The 20,718-nt window shown below is 32.5% G+C and overlaps 1 protein-coding gene and 2 pseudogenes across 2 annotated transcripts in view; 1 reads left to right on the top strand and 2 right to left on the bottom strand.

Moving 5' to 3' along the window:
* MINDY2 (MINDY lysine 48 deubiquitinase 2) overlaps positions 1-16,530 on the top strand; it is a 62,536-nt gene extending 46,006 nt beyond the window's left edge. For both annotated transcript variants that reach the window (XM_025038840.1, XM_006920321.3), the window contains exons 7-9: positions 5,992-6,165; positions 8,359-8,553; positions 10,154-16,530. In XM_025038840.1, coding sequence (XP_024894608.1) covers positions 5,992-6,165; positions 8,359-8,553; positions 10,154-10,282 — 498 coding nt within the window. In that variant the 3' untranslated portion in view covers positions 10,283-16,530. The remainder of the gene's footprint in view (positions 1-5,991; positions 6,166-8,358; positions 8,554-10,153) is intronic.
* Positions 846-1,491, bottom strand: LOC102894427 (annotated as a pseudogene).
* On the bottom strand, positions 8,567-10,145 carry LOC112469547 (annotated as a pseudogene).
* Positions 16,531-20,718: the final 4,188 nt, after the last annotated feature.

Below are 20,718 nucleotides of genomic sequence, written 5' to 3'. Positions count from 1 at the left end.
TGCCAGTCTATTGTTATATGCTGACAATCAGTTATAAACATCTACAACTTTATTATTAGTGGGGCTTATCTTTATTAGAATTTGCAGAAAGGATCTTCATGCTTTCTAGTACCCATATCATATCATATCATATGCTATTATCATTGCAGGACCAAAACCAACAAAGAAGTTCATATTGGCAGAACAAAAAGGATTACTTAGGAAAGGTCATCTCCAGCTTCTTTATTGGTTGTATCAATTTCCTTAGGAATTTACTAAACTCTAACTTGTATCTAAAAATCTTTCATCATCTAAAGTCTTTTGGAACTCTAGAGCTGTATGAGCAAAGGACTTTTGTTTGGCCACAGGGGAAGTATATGTCTCTTATAACATTCTCCAGCATTACATCCTTGTTCTGACTCCTGTCTCTAGACATTGGATAGAGGCAGGGCAAATTCTCTATTAGGTTAGATTTTTGATGATTCTATACACCAAAGCATTGAAGAGTAGAGATATTTCTAAAATCTGTACCTGGGCAAAGTATTCTCCATTTACTAACTTTACAATTCCATCTCTATAGACTGTGTGTGTGTGTGTGTGTGTGTGTGTGTGTGTGTGTGTGTGTGTGATATGACTGTTAGCAGTCTTATATTTGAAACTCAATAAGGAAACAACTGCATTCCAAAACAGCTAAATAAGTAGGTCCAAAAAAATGGAAGTATTTTTTTAACTGCCACATTCACTCCGAAGCTCATTTCTCTCTTGCAGCATCCCAAAGATTAAGCACATATTTTGCTTAACTCTGATATCACAGGACAGTTGCCTATAAAACTAGACTTCTGACACTAAGCTCTAGCTTTACTTTTTCACAGGTCGTCATACTCATCCTGCAGAGCAATTGTCTGAGCAACCTCTAGATCGTGCTCATACTGTGCTGCCTAAACTGGTCCATGACAACCTAGGGGCCAAAAGCAGGCATGGCAACAAGCTCCAAGTTTGGGTCTCCAATTAGTTTTCTAGCAAGCCAGAGGAAGAGCTTTTCAAAATTGTAGTTACTTTTGGCAGAAATGTCATAGTACTGAAGATTCTTCTTTTGGTAGAAGACAATTGATTTTGCCTTAATTTTCCTGTCCTTAATATCAACTTTGTTGCCACACAACATGATGGGGATATTTTCACATTCTCATACCAGATCTCTGTGCCAGTTAGGCACATTCTTGTAAGTAGCTCTCAAAGTTACATCAAACATTATAATGGCACACTGGGCTTCAAAATAATAGCCATCTCTCAGTCATCCAAACTTTTCCTGACCAGCTGTGTCTTGTACATTGAACTTGATAGGTCCTGTGTTGGTATAGAACACAGGATGGGGTGGACCTCAACACCCAAGGTAGCTACATACTTCTCAAATTCACCAGTCAGATGACGTTTCACAGATGTAGTTTTTCCAGTCCCACTATCACCAACCAATACAAGTTTGAAGGGAACTTGGGGTTCTCCTTAGGCAGCCATCGTGATGTTACTTCCAGTAGCGTCTCCAGACACATCTGACTGACTCTATAGACTGACTGAGACCCAATAGACTTATTAAGCATTCTGCCATCACAGAGTAACAATGGATGTGTTACTCAAATTGACTTTTTTTCCCTGTATAATATTTACCAGTCAACCTCACATTTCTCAACTATCTAACATAGTACACTCTATGGTTTTGATTATACAGCTTCTCATGACATTTTCTCTGACCATAAATACTAATTGACTTCCTGTTGTTGGTAAGTCTTCTTATCATTCTTAGTTTTGTGGTTTACCATTCCTATACTGTGGACAAGTACCTCTGGTGTTTCTTCCATTCCTAGCAAAGTAATCAGGTCCAGCTCTTATTAGTTATTAGTTGTAATAGCACTCTTCTTGAACCCTTGGTTAAACTATTCATCCCTCATCTTTCCAATGGCAGCCAATACATATATCCCCAATTCCTGCTATCATTTATGTGATCTTGCTCCACATACTTCCACCCAATCTTATATAATTAAACTGGACAGATCATCTTGGCAAATCCACATTGAGTATGTGATCCTATGAAGATCTGTGCTTTTCATCAGCATAACTAGATTAGGATCTGAAAGCAACAGGAGGGGATCCTAGTGAGAGAGCAGATGTTTTCAGGGCCATTTCTGTAGTTCTAGATAGATGACTTTTTATACAGGCAGGAAATTTGAAAGTATAAAAATGAGTTGTAAATAAACTACCTTTTCCCTAGAAACAGACCCTTTTAAGTTTGTTTACTTTTCATATTATCCATATGATCATGACTGTCAGATTCTTATGTATATATCCAAGATTTATTTATTGTTTTATTTTTTATGATTCTTCTCTACTTCTCCAGTACTTTCTGCCTGCTCTTGAGTAAGATAAACTACTACTGATTTCTTGGCCCCTGTCTAGATCACCTACCTTCTCGACCTTTGGTTTAGATAACATCTACATAGCTCTTTCCCCATCATAACTCCCTCCTGATCATCCCTTTCCCATGTCAACTTTATATCTGTGTCATAACTGTTTCCTCTCCCTCTTGGTTTCTAATTACTGACACCTCTCTGGAGTATATTCAAAACCAGGGTTCTTGAGGTTGGCTTTTGTTTGTTTGCTTTTTTACTTTACATTTAGGTATTAGAAGTGAAAAGTGGTTTAGAAGGAGACACAGTCCTAGATAAGTACTAAAGCCATGTTAAAGAAATAAATTTGTCCATTCTCTTTCCTCTTTGACTAAGACTATAGTGGGAATTTTTTCCACAGAAAACTACATTTAAGTAAAAATTCATCTAATTTAGTTATTTTAAAAAGTTGATACATAAAAAATTGTCACTTTTTAAAAATTTTTTCGAATGGGTTCAGAGGATAGAGGAAGTAAAAACAGTAAGGAAAGTGATAGGTTCCACAGTATAGGCAGAGAAATGTATCTTTTTCTCTTAAATAGATGGCAGGAGGAGGAGATAGATACAGTAACTGAGGTAGATTTAGATGCTGTTCATGAGTATAATGTTATATTCATTAAGTACCATGTGCCTTGCATTGTGCTAAGCACTTTACATTTATTATCTCATTTAATTTTAACAACTCTCCCATGTGGTGTGAATATTATTACTCCTTTATCACTTTACAGCTGAGAGAACAGACTTAAAGGCCCTAAGTTACTTGCCCAAGGCCACTCAGTTTATAGCAGCTCCAGTCTGATTTTCAAATCCACACTCTCAACAGCTCTGCCTTTCTTGGTAGACCTATTCGTGGATGAGATTTATGTTTGTTAAGTAGCAGTAAAGTTCTTTCAATTTATAAAATATCTTAGAAGTTTTCGAATCTAACTGTCTCTATATAACTTTATAAAAAAGGAAAATTGAGGTCCAAAGACATTAAGTAATTTGAATCAAAGCTAGTTAACCAAAAATATTCAGGCAGTGCTTTTCTCCATATTTTAGAGGCTGGAATTATTTAATTTTTTAAAATTACATTTAACAAGTTTTATCAGCTTACAAGTTGTGATGATATTATGATGTTATTCATACTTTATAATTTATCAGATATTATCAGTTTTCTTTTATTTACAATTGCCTATTTTTAAAAAATATAAAAAATTATCTAATGTCATTTATTTATCACTTTATATAATTATACATTTATATATATTAATAAATACTTTAAGAATTTAATACATACATTCTGTATTAGTTATTTTTTATGAAATTAGTATTTTAGAGACTGGTGAGTAAGATTAGAAGAAGGATTCAAAGATTAAAAAATAAAGTTTTGACTAGATAATACAGCAAAAGTGATGGGGTATAAAAGCAAAAGATATTCTTGATGGTGATTTAACTGTAACTCTCAGAAAAAATGGGCCTAAACTATTCAGTAGTATACTAATACATACTTTGCTATTCTACACTGAAATTATATAAAGGAACTGTTGAATGAGCCAGCATTGTTGACAGTGGACTACTACTTACAGATCTTTTTGATAAATGTCCAGATCTAAAAGAGGAAGAAATTGAGGCCGATTGTCCATGAGAAGACACGTCAACTAAATCAAGAAGAGGATACTCTTTTAGTTAAAACTTATTCATATACTATGAATGATAATAACTCTAATAGAACACTCCCAGAAATTACCCATATTAAAGTGTTATTTGGAGAAAAATTAATGATAAGGTTATGGCTCCTCCCCTTACAAATAGCCAATCTAATATATGATCTACATAAAATAAATTATAAAGCATAGATATTGTATGATATAACAGTATGTTGAAATGTATTGTGATAAGTGTAAACAGCAGGGTCAAATCTATTCAGTAGAAAATTGGCTGGAAAGAACTTTCAGTTTTTCTCTTAAATTATCCTAAGACAAGGTAGATCCTAACTGGCTATTAAAAATATGTTAGATAATGAAGACCATGGCTCTGGTCTTCATTATCATGGCTTGAAATGTATTAAAATTGATGAGTAAGTAAGCAGACAACTACAGTTCAATGTATAAAATGCTATGATAGTGCTAAATGCAGGAATCACATAAAGGGGGCACCTAATACCAGACTAATGTGGGATCATTACTTTCCATGATATGAATCCTCAAACATTTAGCATGGAGTATATAGTAGGCATTCATTTATTTGAAGAATTGAAGCATACCTGATTTTTTTTTTTTTTACGCCTGCAGCACCTGGTATTCCTAGATGGTCTCCCATCCAAGTACTAACCAGGCCCGACCCTGCTTAGCTTCCAAGATCAGACAAGATGCAGCACAGTCAGGGTTGATTTTTTTTTTTTTTAAAGCATGAATCTGGACTTAATTTTTGCTTAAAACAATGTCTTTAAACTTTAAATCAAAACATTTTTCTTTATGAATACTTTTCATGTTGCTATAGTAATTTCAATGACTATAAATTAATTAGTATCTATAGCTATCTCTTGACTGTAACTGGTAGTAGACAACAGGAAAGACTTTGTACTTTAGGAAGAGCAATGTCCGAAGTGCACACATGATAAGCATTCAAAAGTAATCACTTAGTTTTTTAAAACTTCAAGATTTATTTAGTAATTTCTCTGCCCACACCATGAAACCCTTTAAAGGAATTTCTTGTTCTAAATTAAGATTAATCGTGAATAAGAGAGAACAGGAAAAATATGATTTTTGTGCAAAATACTATATTAACCAGTGGAATTCTGAACAAGTAAATGAAAGTCATATTCTTGGCAAATCTGAAGAAAAATGGCTTACAAACCTTATATAGTATACTAGGGACACTTTAAATATGATTGGAGTTAGAACTAATGCATATGAAAAATTATATATTAATGCTAAATATTGTGATAATAACTATAAATATGATATGAGTTCATCGATTCAATAAATATTAGGCTCCAACTTGATTATGTACACTACACTAAGGCCCAGAGATACAGAGATTAAAAAATATAGTCTGGGGAGTGTTTTCCTAACCACAATTGTGGTAACATTGTGATTCAGTGCTGCAATAGAAATAGGTACAAAGTACTGTTGTTGTATGAAGGAAAAGCAGCTAATAGTGCAAATAAAGGAAAAATTGATATGGATTGGATTAATCATATAGACTTCATTAAAAAAAAAAAGGCATTGTGATATTTCATTGTGACTGTCTTATTTGCTACCTGATTTTTTTAAAAGGAATTTTCATAGTATTTTTCTGTTTTTTGAAATGAGATTTTAAACCTCCAAAAGGTTTATAAGTCATTTATTAGTTGAGCATGCCAAGAGCTCCTATTTCTCATTATACCACAGTGTACCAATTGTAAACTACTCAGAGCCAGGTAGATATAATTCAGTCATGAAGTAAGATACCGACCTGGTCTACTATTATGTTGTACAGCTCTAACGAGTAGGAATAATTAATATGCTTTAAACCTACAGATTATAAAACTTCTCTTAAATATTAACTATTTTTGACTAATTTAACAGTTCTTTTGTTGTCTCTTATTAAGGGTCTACTGTATTTGCTGGTAACAGACCAGGGGTTTCTTACTGAAGAAAAAGTTGTTTGGGAAAGCCTGCACAATGTTGATGGTGATGGAAATTTCTGTGACTCCGAATTTCATCTGCGGCCTCCTTCAGATCCTGAAACTGTATACAGAGGACAACAAGATCAGATAGATCAGGTAAATTTGTTTTGTCTTCTTCGTATTGCTTAAAATGCTCATTCCTTTCAAGTATGAATTTAGTTATCCAGAACTTTTGAACTAAAGATTAATTCATTAACATACTTGTGAAATTTTCCTTACACTTCCGAAATAGGTAAGCGATCATTCTACATGTACATTAATTATATACTTTGGTTCAGAGGGCCAGATCATATTGAACTGTGAAAGTCATGGTAAAGAATTTGAATTTTATTCTAATTGTGGTAGGGAAAATATGCTAAGTATATCACATGGAAGTGACATGATCTACTTTTTAAAAGGTTGCTAGATGGAGAATACATAGGAAGGACACAGGTATAAGTAGAGACTAGCAGTCCAAGCAGGAGGTAATGATGGCTTAGCCTTGGGTGGTAGAGATGGAGAGAGGAGCACATATTTGAGAGGGATTTTGGCTAATCAGTAAAAGTAGAAAAGAAGAAGTCTTGAAGATAGCATGCACTGGGTAAATAGTTGGTAGGTATTTCTAAGCCTTAGAGCCCAAGGTAATGAAGAGTAGACACAGCAGGAGCTTCACTAGTGAGTAGAATTCACATTTAGAACTGAGACAGATAAGATTTTTGCCTACTATAGTTAAGCAGTCTTGCTGCCACAGATGTGTTTATTACTAGTAGTATAACAGTGATGTGACCTCTTCTCCAATTGAGGCAGAAATATGGCTACATTAAGTGGTTGGCATATGTTTTGCTGATAACAATTTAGGTGCAATTTAAGCGAGTTCATTTAGCCATTATTCATTGAGCAGTTATATTCCTGCCGCTATAACTAGGTCCTAGGGACACAAAGATAAGTCATTCAGTTTTGTCCTCAGATTCTGCAGGGGAAGCAGATACTTGACCAACTAGTGTATGTCAAGTTATATAATGGCAATTTTAATAGCAAGGTATGAGTGTACAGAATACTCGATTAAAACAAATGTAAATCTTTCTAGGACTGTTGGCTTTCTCTTGATAAAGTCATAATAATAAACATACCGTTTTCCTTCAGAAGCTATACACAAGAGCAGTTTTTTAAATATTACTTAAGCAAGATTTTTCTAACCACTATATGTACAAAATATTGGAGCAGAGAGAATGAAGGTAAAGCAGTAGAACGCCACAGAAGGTCTAGTTGTAAGGTGTTGAGATTATATATATATATGTGTGTGTGTGTGTGTGTGTGTGTGTATACATATATGTATTTTATATACGATATATGATAGTGTCTGTGGAAGTAGCAAGGAGGAAGTAGAATTAAGACCATGGGACTTGGCAAAGGGCAGAGTTTGAAGAATTGAAAAAAATTTAAAGGATAAATTCTTGATATCAATAAGATAGTTGTGTAGATAGTACAAGGTCTTCACAAGCAACCTATCCTCTGCGGTTATTTAAAATTCTCTTATTTTGAGGGTAGGTGGAGGAAGTGCACAGAGTAATCCAGTTTCATTCAGCATTAATTTTTAAAGTGGGTATTAAATTAGATAAAATAACTTTTGACCAAAGATGCATCACTTTTTCTCATAAGAAATAATCTGCATGTGTAGGTGGGAGGAGAGAGAGGGATGGTTAAATAATTGAATATGACTATATGGTAGACAACTATGTTGGCTTTAGAAATTATGTTTTAGAAGAATTTTTAATAAATAATCTGAGGAAATTCTTATGATTTTAGAAACAGAAGACTTTCATGACATTAAATGGAAAAGAAAACAGATTAATTACAGTAGTTTCAGGTATTAGGAGCTATTTTGATTTTATATGTGAATGTAGGAAAAAAACTAGATGGATATATATTAACAGTACTTGTTTCTGTATAATAATATTATGGTAATTTTAACTTTCTTATTTATGGTTTTCTGTTTCGTCTTAATTATCTACAGACATGTTTCTTTTGTAAGCAGGGGGGATTTTTTTTAAGCTTCCTCGAACGCCTTATGTACTACTTCTAGAAAAAATTTCAGATAAATTCCAAATATATTTAGAACAATGGCAACATTACTGAAATAAGTTTATACTTTCAAATAGAAACACTTAGATAACTTATTTTTATGATTAAGCTCTGTTCTGTTTTTAAAAAGCCATTCTCATAGCTTTGTAGCTATAACCTCTATATTTACACTGAATAGTTCTTGGGTAAAGTCTCCTAGCTAATGATGGATATAATTTAATTTTTTAGGACTATCTTATGGCATTATCTCTACAACAAGAACAGCAGAGCCAAGAGATCAATTGGGAACAAATACCTGAAGGAATCAGTGATTTGGAGCTGGCAAAGAAACTCCAGGAGGAAGAGGATAGACGGGCTTCTCAATATTATCAGGAACAGGAACAAGCAGCAGCAGCTGCTGCTTCGACTTCTACACAGGCTCAGGTAAAAACTAGTGTTCTGATTCTTAAATATAATGATCATTTCAACAATAAAGAAATTTGTTCTGAGAATTTACTGACTCTTCAGTTATGTCAGCATTTTAGTACCCATTGGGTTGTATAACGTCCAAATTTTATGATTATCTTAATATTTTTCTCATTTAGTAAAGTTATTTTTCTTGAGGTTCTGCTGGCAAGAATTTTCAAATTTATTTTTTAAGTTCTTAATAACTGCGAAGAATATAAACCGATTTCAGCAAAGCCTTTTCTATCAATTAGAAGGTAGTATGAGGTACTATTAGAAAGAATGTATACTTCAGAGCCAGATAGATGTGGATTGGCATTTCCTGCTGCAAACCTTGAACAAAGTTCTCTATCTATAAAATAGAAGATAATATTTAACTCTAAGGTTTGTTGTTGAGAACAACTAAATCCAATGTATGACATATATGAGTATTCAACAAAGATTAGCACTTTCCTACTTTTTATTTTTCCCACTTTGTTTTAAGCACTGAAAATGTGACTATTAAGTGGGTTTCTATATACTAAATCTCATTTCATTAAATGAAAAAAATGTTTCTTTTATGTTTAACTGTTCCATGCCAGAACTGTTCCTTTGATTTGAGTATACAAGAAAGCAAGATGCCCTTTAAGGTCTGATGAAGTTTTAATGAGGTGTCCATTAAAATAAATATAACATTTCTATTTCTAGCTCAAAGAGTGATTACCTCTAGCTTAAAAGGTAAAACCTACCATTTATGATTAGCTTTTAACTAAAAAAGTTCTCTTATTTCACAGAATAAACTTGTTCTATACTCTCAGTTCTCAGGATTTTTTTCTCTTTTTAATATCTTTTTATTATAATGTTTAATGAGGTCTTGGAGAACTATTATAGTTTACCAAATGATGTCACTTTCATTAACATTTTTTAATCTTTAACATAATTTTTTTTCACTGAAAAGGCTCTATTACAGAGGAGATGGGGCTCAGTTCTTCTTGGCTGCTGCATTCCTCATGGCTGCAAGGACATTGCTCAGTTCTTCTGTCTTCCTCTTGGTGCGGATGTGTGTCCCCATCCTTTTCTTCATGAACTAGTCCTTAGGGACTTTGAGCAGCTCTGTGATGCACCACTCATAGGGAGCAGAGCTGCAGACTTCTCGGATCATGTCCCACACAATCTTGGTGTGCTCAGTGAGGCACCCGCGGTGGTGGCTGACTCCGCTTACTCTTGGTCACCTTGTGACCCTTGCTGGGGCCCACGGCCATGGGGTAGTGCAGAGCCATGGCCGCTGCTCCTCAAAGGCTGCCACAGCAGAAGGCAACATAAATATTTCTTGAATTTGAGGCTTCAAGCAGTATAATCCTACATGGCATCATTTATTGTTTGAAATTCTACATACTTAGAATAGGAGATACATTAATTATATCTATCCAGAATGATAGAGGCAACTACGTAGACACCATGTCACATAACAAGTTTGTACACCAATAGCTTCTTTTTCCATTAATTATACCTTTAGTCTTATGGTTTTTCTTTCTAGATAACTATGATTAAGCACCTTAAAAAAATTGAGGTAATTTCTTCCTATTTATTTTTCTTAAAGCAAAGCCAGTCAGCACAAGCCTCTCCATCAAGTGGAAGACAATCTGGGAATAGTGAACGTAAACGAAAGGAACCTCGAGAAAAAGATAAAGAAAAAGAAAAGGAAAAAAATAGCTGTGTCATTTTGTAACAAGTGTTGGATTCTATTGGAACCATCTATGTCTTGAGAAACAATACCAACAGGAGGAAAGGAAGAAAAACCGATAAATACCGTCTGTGCCTGATTTCCCAATGGATTTTGTTCATGTTTTTCAGGGGAAAGGTTGTTACTTAGTTACAATCAAACTTTTTCAAGTCATACAGTACACTCTTCATGAGCTGGAGTTTCATGTTACAAGTTGGAAATGCTGTGTGTTGTCTGTCATTCATGAAAAATATTGCACTTATAGCCAAATAAGCAAATCACAGCAAATTTTGTGTCACAGTGACATTCATAACTCATATCAGTTAGTAAGCTATTTTCTCTTCTGTTCTAACAATGAATGGAGGTGATTGATTTTGTCTGATTCCTTCCCAAAATCTAAATATTAGCACAATAGTTTCTAAAATTAATTTTTACAATATTAAATTATGATCTAATCCGTGAGAAACCAGGGGTTTAACATAGGGATTTAAAAAGCAAAAAATAAAAATAAAAAATATAACAGGAATAAATAACTCTTAATTGTATATTGGACTAGTTCAGCCCTTGAACAGCTTTACCTTTCTTTAGGAATGTACATTTTAGATATTATCTTGAAAACTGATAGTGGAGCTTGGATTTAATTTAAATAGAAAAAAATAAAGATTTGTATTTCTTTTCCAATAGCAAAAAATTACATAACACTAATACTCATATTTTATCACAATCAGATATTATTGACTTTGTAGTGTTGTGACATTTTGAGGAATTTAAAATATAGGTAACTTGCACCATAGTTACTATTTATTGACTATGATAAATGAGAGTAAAAGTGGATACTAGGCTTTGTAAATATGGGGATGTAGAGAAACAGATAGTTCAATGTCTACCTTTTTCTAGTTACCTTGAACCTTAAAATTTAAATCATGTTTATTTGCTAGAAAATTAAGTACACTTATTAAAACCAACAAAAAAGCACATTTCTGAAAGGAAGTTAAAGATAATCTCTGAGTCTAATAAAAAAGTATTAATTAAAAATCTGTTGGAGGAATTTATGTAAAAGCAATCAGATTTTTTTAACTTATGGGAACCAAATAAACCTATAACATCTTATAGTGTTTGTAGGATTCAGAAAGAATATTTATTGAACTTTATTATGAGGCAACACATATTTTCCTGTATTTCTAGATATAGTTTAGAAAACTATCCTTAATAGTCCTTTTTATATGCTTTATATTTAAAAGTTTGTTTTAGTCATTTTTGAAATGACTATTGCTGCTGCAAATATGTGATTTACATTCTAAGCCTCAGTAAATTTGTTGGTTTAAGAGCATCTTAATCTAACTTGAGCATCCACTTGGAGAATGTTTTTTGTGGTCTGGATTGACAATAGACTACAAAAATATGTGGTCTAGATTTCTTAAGCTATGTCTTTAACATTCTCCATGATCCAAGACCAGTTATAGGATTAGTCTATATGTAAAAAGTAAAGTCTTATTTATAGAAGGAATTATTCTAAGGGAAAAATCCAGGGTCAAGCTGTATCTTTTATATCCTTCTATATTGCATGTCTGTTTATGTTATACCGTATGTTATTCCTTCTAATTTTCTATGCTAGCATGATAAATCATCAGAGAACTTGTTTGGGGTATAAAACTTTGATACAAAATATTTGGTCTCTTGATAATAACCCAGAATATGCTTACATTGGTTAAGTTATCAAATGTACCACAGAATTCTCTGTTGGCTCAAACAAGCTGACCTTAGTCCAAGTTTACTCAATAACATTCTGTTGGTTGAAAGAGGAAACTCAAATCTTAGGATTTGTTTTTCCCAGAACAGATAGTAGTGACAGTGCATCGTATTTCAATAAGAAAACAAAACAAAATAAATCTGAGAAACTTTTAAAAGCATATTCGAGGCCTACTTTTCCATAATTATATACTTATCTATTTATTGCCCTTGCAAAATATATGTGTAGAAGTTATTCATTGGTTATTTGCTACTGTTTTCTTAATTTGTTCCAAGGATAGTACTGCCATTCTCCATTCCCTCTGGAGGAAAAAAAACCTCACTCAAAAGCAGCAGTGCTGCTGTCAAATAAGTAGGTGTCAATGTGTACTTTAAGAAGTAACTAAAAAATATCTTGTTTGTTAATTCAGCCTTTTTCTATGTAATATTTCCAAGTCCAACTTTCTTACATTCCTGGAATTGTTTGATATACCAAGAATAATAATGATAAAATGTTTGCTTTGATTACTGTGGGGAGAAAATTAAATGTTCAATTCTATTAAAACAAACTTCTCAGAGATACTGATTTCCCATCCTTGAAGGTTATGAAGAACTTAGTGTCTTTATTTTCTTATATTTTGCTCAAAGCAACAAATTATATATTCAGACATTTCATTGCTGGTTTTGGTACATTGGAATTTGATAGTGGTATATTAAAGTCTTTCTTTCACAGTATTTCGCAATACTTGAAAATTGTTACATGTACACTGCTAGCAGAAGTTAGAACTCAAACATTTTTCTTTTTAATATTTATAGGCTAGATAAGGGGCACATTTGCATCGACCAGTCACCATTAGAGTTAGCAAAAGAGGCACATGAATGAATGATGATCACTGCACTTTCTTCTGCTTTCAAAGCCTATTCCTTAAGATTAGTGACCAGCCTTTATCAACAATATGAAAATTTTCTTTATGTCTAATCCCATTGAACCAACAATGCTGTGATTTAGAGTAAGTTATCAACACTTAAAAGTACATAGTGTGTGTTTCTAAAGCAAGGATCTGTAACTTCTATTAGATTTTCAAAGGATCTGGGAATCTCCCCTCAAATTTAAGAATCACCATTTTAAGAATACACACACTAAGCAGTTTGAAGCAGCTAAAATTAATTGGCTGCTTCCTATAATATGTTGGTCCGTTGTGCTTAGGTAAAGTAACTTCTGTGTTTCAAGGTGTCAGGTTAGTAGTTGAATGAGGCATAGATTTAAGTTTAGGATTAGGTTTTGGAATGTTTTGCTTTATAGTCTCAGATTTCTAGTATTTGACTACTTATCCCTCATGTTTCAAATTCTTCCTCATACTTCATGATCTTAGTTTAATTAAGCAAATTAGAGCTTAGTTGAACCCAACATTAACCATTTTTTATTTGCACAAAACATTTTCTTTTCAATGAATCACCAACTCAGTTCACTAAGTAAAAATCTTGAAAGGAAAGGACTAGAAGTCAAACATATTTAAGGAAAGAATTGTGGTCCCTATGTTAATGTAGGCATATGAAAAGTCAAGGCAAGAATTTCCAGAACTGTCCTCAATGTCATTTATTTAAATTTTTTTTTAAAAAAAAGCAAAAGCAAATTGGTTACATTTCATCTAACTTTCCTATTCAATATACCAGTTATTTTAGACATGATGGAAAAATGGGCTTTACCTATCGCATGATACTTGAGCATACAATTTAAACTGTAATTGTAAACTTAATGTTTGCTAAAGTAAGATGGAGGCATTAAAGATAGAATATAATTTATATTTTAAGGACCTGGAAATGTGGAATTTCAAATCATTTTGTGTCAAAACCTGGTTTTGATCTTGCCATGGGCAAATTTTCAGTGCCTCAATGTACTCTTAGGTATGTGAATAATGCTTACTTTAAGCACTCCTGAATAAAGGGCACAGTATAAGCACAGAGTGTTACTGAAATAATCATAAATATTACACATCTTTTGTTCTTGAATGTGCAGGATTTCCCTCCAATGACAGTATTTGTTAAGCCAGTTTTCAATGCTGTCAAAATCTGTAGAATTATCTTGTCTGAGTATGGCATCATTTCTTCCCAAAATGCATTTTACAGTTGCTTTTGTGTTCTGTGGACTATAAGGTCAAAATCAAGAGTATTTTGGAAGAATAAAAAGCATTAAAAATTTATTTTTTCCAATATCTTTCATATACCTAAATATTTAGATTCTGTTTGATTTTCCTCCATGGAACAAAGTACAATGGTATCAGGTTGCTAATACCATATATGTAAACTTTATTGCATGGATGGAATTCATTTAGATCTCTCAAGTACTATCATTGTTAGGGCTATTTAAATTTTGTTTTTTAGTATAAAAGTTATTTGATAATATGCAGTTTAATTCCTTTTAGAAAGTGACAAAATGGTAAAGGAACTCAGAATCAGTTCTTAGATTCTCTGGTAATTTAGTGTTTTTGCGTGTGTGTATGTGTGAGTTTTTTTTTGTTTTTGTTTTTGTTTTACTGAAGTCAAGTACTTATGAAGCTACTGGGAAAACATGAAGAATTGAGGTTACTCTCCTCGGCTGACACTATAAAACAAACTAAAATTTAAAATCGAAGGCTTCCTGAACAAAATATATTGCAAAATAGAGATAATGGAGTCTGAGTCACAAATTGCAGGACTCTGATAAATTTAACTCTGAAGATCTATCTAAATTTCAGTTCGGGCATGTATCTTAATCGTGGTGTTTCTGCTGTTAAGAAATTAGAGTTTAATAAATTGTGGTACACATATATATTTTTACATGATGGATTCTAGTTTCACTTCTCAAAATTTCACTTCTCAAAAACATGCAAAAACAGTAAAAGTCTTCAACTACTGCCTCAAGTTCAGCTTCATCCTATTCTGAGAAGGATTTAGACTTGTCTGCCTTTAACAGATGGTTTTTAGGGAATGGGACTATCAGATAAGGTGTTGAAATACTATGACAAATATAAAACCTAGCTTTAAACCACAATAGATTAAAGAACTAAAAGTTGTATTATTTTTCTACACAAGTCTACTTCATGCGATACTAATTCTAATAATTTTTTCAAATCACCTAATTTTTCACCATTGGCTTTAAAAACTTAAATCCATTCTCACTGTAATACCCTACTTTCAGAGGCAAGGATGCCTCCTATATTAGAGGTTGTACAAAATAAAATTGTTATGAAGATGATCCTGGCTTCTTTGGCTTTAGTAATTACACCTTCAAATAGGAAGTCCGGAAACTGAGATGCCCATTTGAATTTTCAAATCAGCTAGCTCTTTAAATGGATGTTATAAAAAATAACTGACAGAGCAGTTCTAATTAATGAGATGTGTTCTAAGACTAAGATTCACATTTCATTTTTGAAGGTGTTCTGTATGTCTCTCGATTTTGTCAGTTTTTATTGTTTCTTACATCTTGTGTAAAATAACTTTTTGCTCAGAGCATATAGGATATAAGATATATCTAAGCTTCACAGATTTTTAAAGGTGAGGATTTGAAAAGCTTCCAACAGTTTTTGTTAAAAGGATAAGTTCCTCAATAAAATGACAATTGTTTTCACAGATCCACACATAAGTAGGACACTACGATAGAAGATTGATGTGATTGCTACACAACGATCAGTACAAGGGATAATCTTTACTTGTGAAACTTCAAAGGAACCCTGAAAGTCATTTCCTAAAGTTAGTGCATGTGAGTCTTGTTTCCTTGAATTGTGCAAGTAATTGGATTGTGGCACATATTTTGTGGAATAGCAAGTGAAATGTTATAGACTGCAGAGAAAGTGATCTTGAAATCTAGCAAGAAGAAACAAGTTTTTTTCCTCTACTGTCAGACCATTTGGGTCAAAAAATTGCTATGACACATCAGAGATCTCTTTGTGCCAGGCTAAGATTGGCCAACTGAAATAGAGATTTCAAAGAGTTTAAATATATAGATTGTGTATGAGTGCCTATTTTTTCTCCTCCTTCCTTTTACTATTTTAATGCCCTTTCTACTTCTGAAATAATTTATGTTTTGCTTTATGACCAGCTTTAATTCCAGTTTAAGGATAATAGCATCTCTAGAGATTGATAGGAAAGAGCACTGAAATACATTTTTTAATATAGATTTTAAAGCAACTACCCATCTTAGGATTGAAATGAATTGCTAGGAAAAAAGTTATTGTCTTAAATGCTAATTATGTTAAAACTATTTAATTCTAAAAACTATATCTTAAATAAGTTTCAAATTTTTCACTTTTGGAAGATTTTCCTTAAAAAAGCATATTGAACATATTAGTTTAAAATGTTTCTGACAGAATTATTCAGTATTATTCAACATTTAATTTCATGTTTGTTACTGTACACAAGGATGGTGTCATTCTTGGATTAAAATGTTGGATTTCTTGTTACTAAAAACTGTAACCAGTGATAATACCCTTAGTATTTTTTATTATAGATTATATTTTATTTCAATAAACTTTGATATTTAGACCAAACAGTCTTTCTGCTATGTATATTCACCTCATTAAGCTACTACTTATAAATTTAAAATGAGTGGGGAAATGGGGAATTGATATGTTGATTCAAATTTACAAAGGATTAAATCAATATACTTGGCCAACTCTTGATAAAGATAAATTCCCCCTCCCCCACACACACACCCTAGGCTGTGAATAAAGAAACAATGAACTCTAGACCATATACTAGATTAACTACCTGATCCCAATGGTAGACTTGATGTATCTGATATTTTTATCCTCTTGGAGGACTTAAGTTAGAAAGAGCTGAGAAGGGATCATTTTGTCTTTACACCAAGCCAACCTTAATGTAAAGTCTTTGTCAACAATCTAATGTCCAAACCAGCTAATATATGACATTTCTCTGTGAAAGTTTTAGACTCCCCAGCCCTCTCAGCAGAATTAATCATTCCACAGTGTTTTGCTGACTGCCCCTCATTGTAGCACTTTAGATTGTGAGCCTTTTAAGGACACAGATCATGTGTCTTGATTTTCTTGAGTACCTTAAATGAACTATTTTCACTAGTACTTTAAATGAACTCAAATATCTATTTACAGGAATTTTTTTTAATACGTACATATTATAGTTATTGCTTACCTGTGCTTTAAAATAAGTAAGGTAAGTGAGCTGGATTATTGAATCAGTTTTCTCCTTTAGCTTAAAAGTTATATACTTGGAACTAAACTCCTTAACCGTTTATTCACCCCTCCTCTCTGATTTTCCCTGGGTACCATCCTGAATCTTCCTAGAGCCAATGGAATGACACATGGGGAACAGCAGCCTCAACAAAACCAAGGTATACAACATTGTTCTCCCATTTCACAGCCTTCTCGCAGGGTCTTTTTCCTTACTTTACATTATCCTATGAAGCAGGCACCTATTAATTTATTGTAGCTGAGATTTGAAGTCAAGTAGTCTGAATCCAGAGCCTGCCCTCACAAATATACCTGGAAGGGGACAGATAAGTCCAAGCTGCGTCTGTGTTCAAATTCTGACTCTAGACTTTTTAAGTCACATATGTTTTAAACCCTGCAGAAATCTTCAAAATTGGGCCTATTAGCCCTTTTTGTACTTTTTAGTCCTAGATCAAGTTAATTCTGCACAGCCTGTTTTCTAATCTCTAAAATGGAATAATTTCTACCTCTCAAAATTGTAAAAATTAAATACAAAAAGGGTCATATACATAATAGACAGTCAATAAATTATAACAGATTGTTAATAACAGACTAGGGACTTTTTAAATCAAGCCAAGAACTTTAAATGAGGAGTTTTAAGTGTTGTACACTTTTAGTGGATAAACTGTATGGTGCATGAATTATATCTCAATAAAGCAGTTTTGAAAAATTTTACTAAATAGAATTCATATGTATATATGAACATCATATATATGATTATATATAACATACATCATAACCAAGTAGGAATTTTCCTTGGTATGCAAAGTTGATTTAACATTCATTATCAATGTAATTCACCGTATTAACAGAATGAAGGGGAAAACCCATATGATCACCTCAATAGACACAGAAAAAAGCATTTGACAGAATTCCATACTGACTTGTAATAAAAACTATTAGCATGTTAGGAATAAAAGGGAACTTCTTCAACCTCATAAAGGGTATAAATGAAAAACAGTTGACATCACACTTAATGAGGGAAGACTAAAATGCTTTTCCCCTAAAATTGGGAACTATGCAAGAATGTCTGCCCTCACTACACCTACTTGACATTCTATTGGAGATACAAGCCACTGCAAAAAGGCAAGCGGGGAAAGGGCGTTTACACTGGTAAGGAAGATATACTGCTTTTTTTTCAGAAGGCATGATGGTGTACATGGAAAACCCTGAGGCATCTACATAAAACTAGTAGAATTAATAAGTGAATTTAACAAAGTCACATGATACAAGGGTCAATATACAAAAATTATGTTTCTTTGTACTAGCAATGAACAATAAAAACATTTAAATACCATTTATAATAGTACCATAAATATTAAATACTTAGGGACAAATTTAACAAAAATGGGTAATCTACACAATGAAAATTATAATACATACATTGCTGAGAAATATTAAAGAAGGCCTAATAAATGAAGAGATATACCAATTATGGATTGAAAAATTCAATATTGTTTGTTAATGTCAGTTCTCCCCAAATTTATCTATATTTTCAACACATTCAAAATCTCAGCAAACTTTTCTTGTAGAAATTAGTAAGCTGATTTTAAAACTTATATAAAAAGATTAGCCAGAAAAATTTTGAAAAACATAACAACATTGGAGGAGTTAATGTTACCTGATTTCAAGACAATATAGAGCTACTGTAATCTAGACAGTGAGGTATTGGTGAAGATATAGACATACAGATCAATGGAACAGAATAAAGTCCAGAAGTAGATTCACACATATAGGGTAAATTGATTTAAAACAAACAAAAAGGTGCTAAGGTAATTAAATGGGAGAAAAGATAGCCTTTTCAACAAATTATACTGGAAAAACTGGCTATCCATATAGAAGAAAATGTTCCTCAACCTTTAATTTGTGCCACACATAAATCAACTTGAATAAATTTTATCTAAATGTAAAAGCTAAAGCTATAACAGTTTTAGAATAAAACAGGAGGAAAACCTATGTGATCTTGGGGTAGGCAAAAATTTCTTAGGACAAAAATATTCAGGAATTTTGAAAGAAAAAAGCTGATAAACTGAATTTCATCAAAACTAAAATCTAGACTTCAAATGATACCATTAAGAAAATGAAAGGCAGGCCACAGATTGGAAGGAAGTATTCCTAATATATACCTGATAAAGGACTGGTAACCATGATACATAAAGAGGTCCTACAACTCAAAAAGAAGACAAAAAACACAATTGAAAATAGGGTAAAGATTTGAACAGATAATTCACAAATAAAGATATATCAGTGGTCAAGAAGCACGTAAAAACATGCTCAATATCATTAGTCAGGGGAATGAAAGCTAAAACCACAGTAAGATAGTTCTATGCCCACTAAAATGGCTAAAATTAAAAAGATTGACAATACTAACTCTTGGTGAGTCGGTGGAGCAATTTGGACCCTTTACATTGCTGATGCATAATAGTACAACCACTTCAGTAAACTCTGCCAGTTTCCTGTAATGTTAAACATATGTTTACTATACATATTATACATAATAATATATATATATCCCAGAAATTCCACTCCTATTTAGTCAAGAGAAATGAAAACATATGTATACAGACTTATATACAAATATTGTTTTATTCATATTGAAAAACTGTCAACTCAAATTCCCGTCAATAATAGGTGAATGCGTAAAAACCTGTGACACACCAATACAGTGGAATACTACCAGCAACAAAAATAAGGAACTACTGATACAATACAAAGCAACATGGCAGAACTGCAAAAACATTGCACCAAATGAAAGGAGCCAGGTCCAAATGACATTACTGTATGATTCTCTTTACAGGAAATTCTAGGAGACATAAAATCTGTAGTGATAAAAGATAAGTGGTTTCCTAGGATGGGAGATATGGATTGTGATGACCAGGAAAGGCCACAAGGAAAACTTTTAGTGATGGAAATATTCTGCATCTTAATCAGTTGTGGTTGCTTGGGTACATACATGTGCCAAAACAAATTAAATTGTACACTTAAAATATGTGCATGATATCATTTGTAAATTTTACTTTAAAAAATTTTTATTTCTACATACTAGCAATGAACAGTTGAAAACTGAATTTTTAAAAATTCCATTTATAATAGCATCAAACAAGATAACTACTTAGATATAAATTTAGCAAAATATGACACATACACTAAAAACTGGAACTTTAGGTACTTCATTTCTGTCATTCTATGTGCCCACTTAGAGATTTTATGTTTAAGTTTTTAAAATAGTTAAACAGAAAACTAGAAAGTATAATTAGTTTTGCTTGGTAAGTGCAAATTTGTTGATACAAAAATATTTTACCAAATTGTAATATCTTTTAAAAACTTTATTTTTAAATTAAAGAAAAAACAAAGGAAATGCTTAATACAGAAGTTAAATTTGTCTTATGGAGGATATGTTACTGTGGTATCAAATATATTATATATTCTACTAGTCATATTCTACTGGATGAAATGGCTTGATGTTCTTATAAGTATGTACCTATGTTTGAG

This window comes from Pteropus alecto, unplaced genomic scaffold (assembly GCF_000325575.1).
Source record: "Pteropus alecto unplaced genomic scaffold, ASM32557v1 scaffold86, whole genome shotgun sequence".
NCBI classification, from domain to species: Eukaryota; Metazoa; Chordata; class Mammalia; order Chiroptera; family Pteropodidae; genus Pteropus; species Pteropus alecto.
Note: the sequence above shows the minus strand (reverse complement) of the source record. Positions and strands in the feature narration are given on the sequence as shown.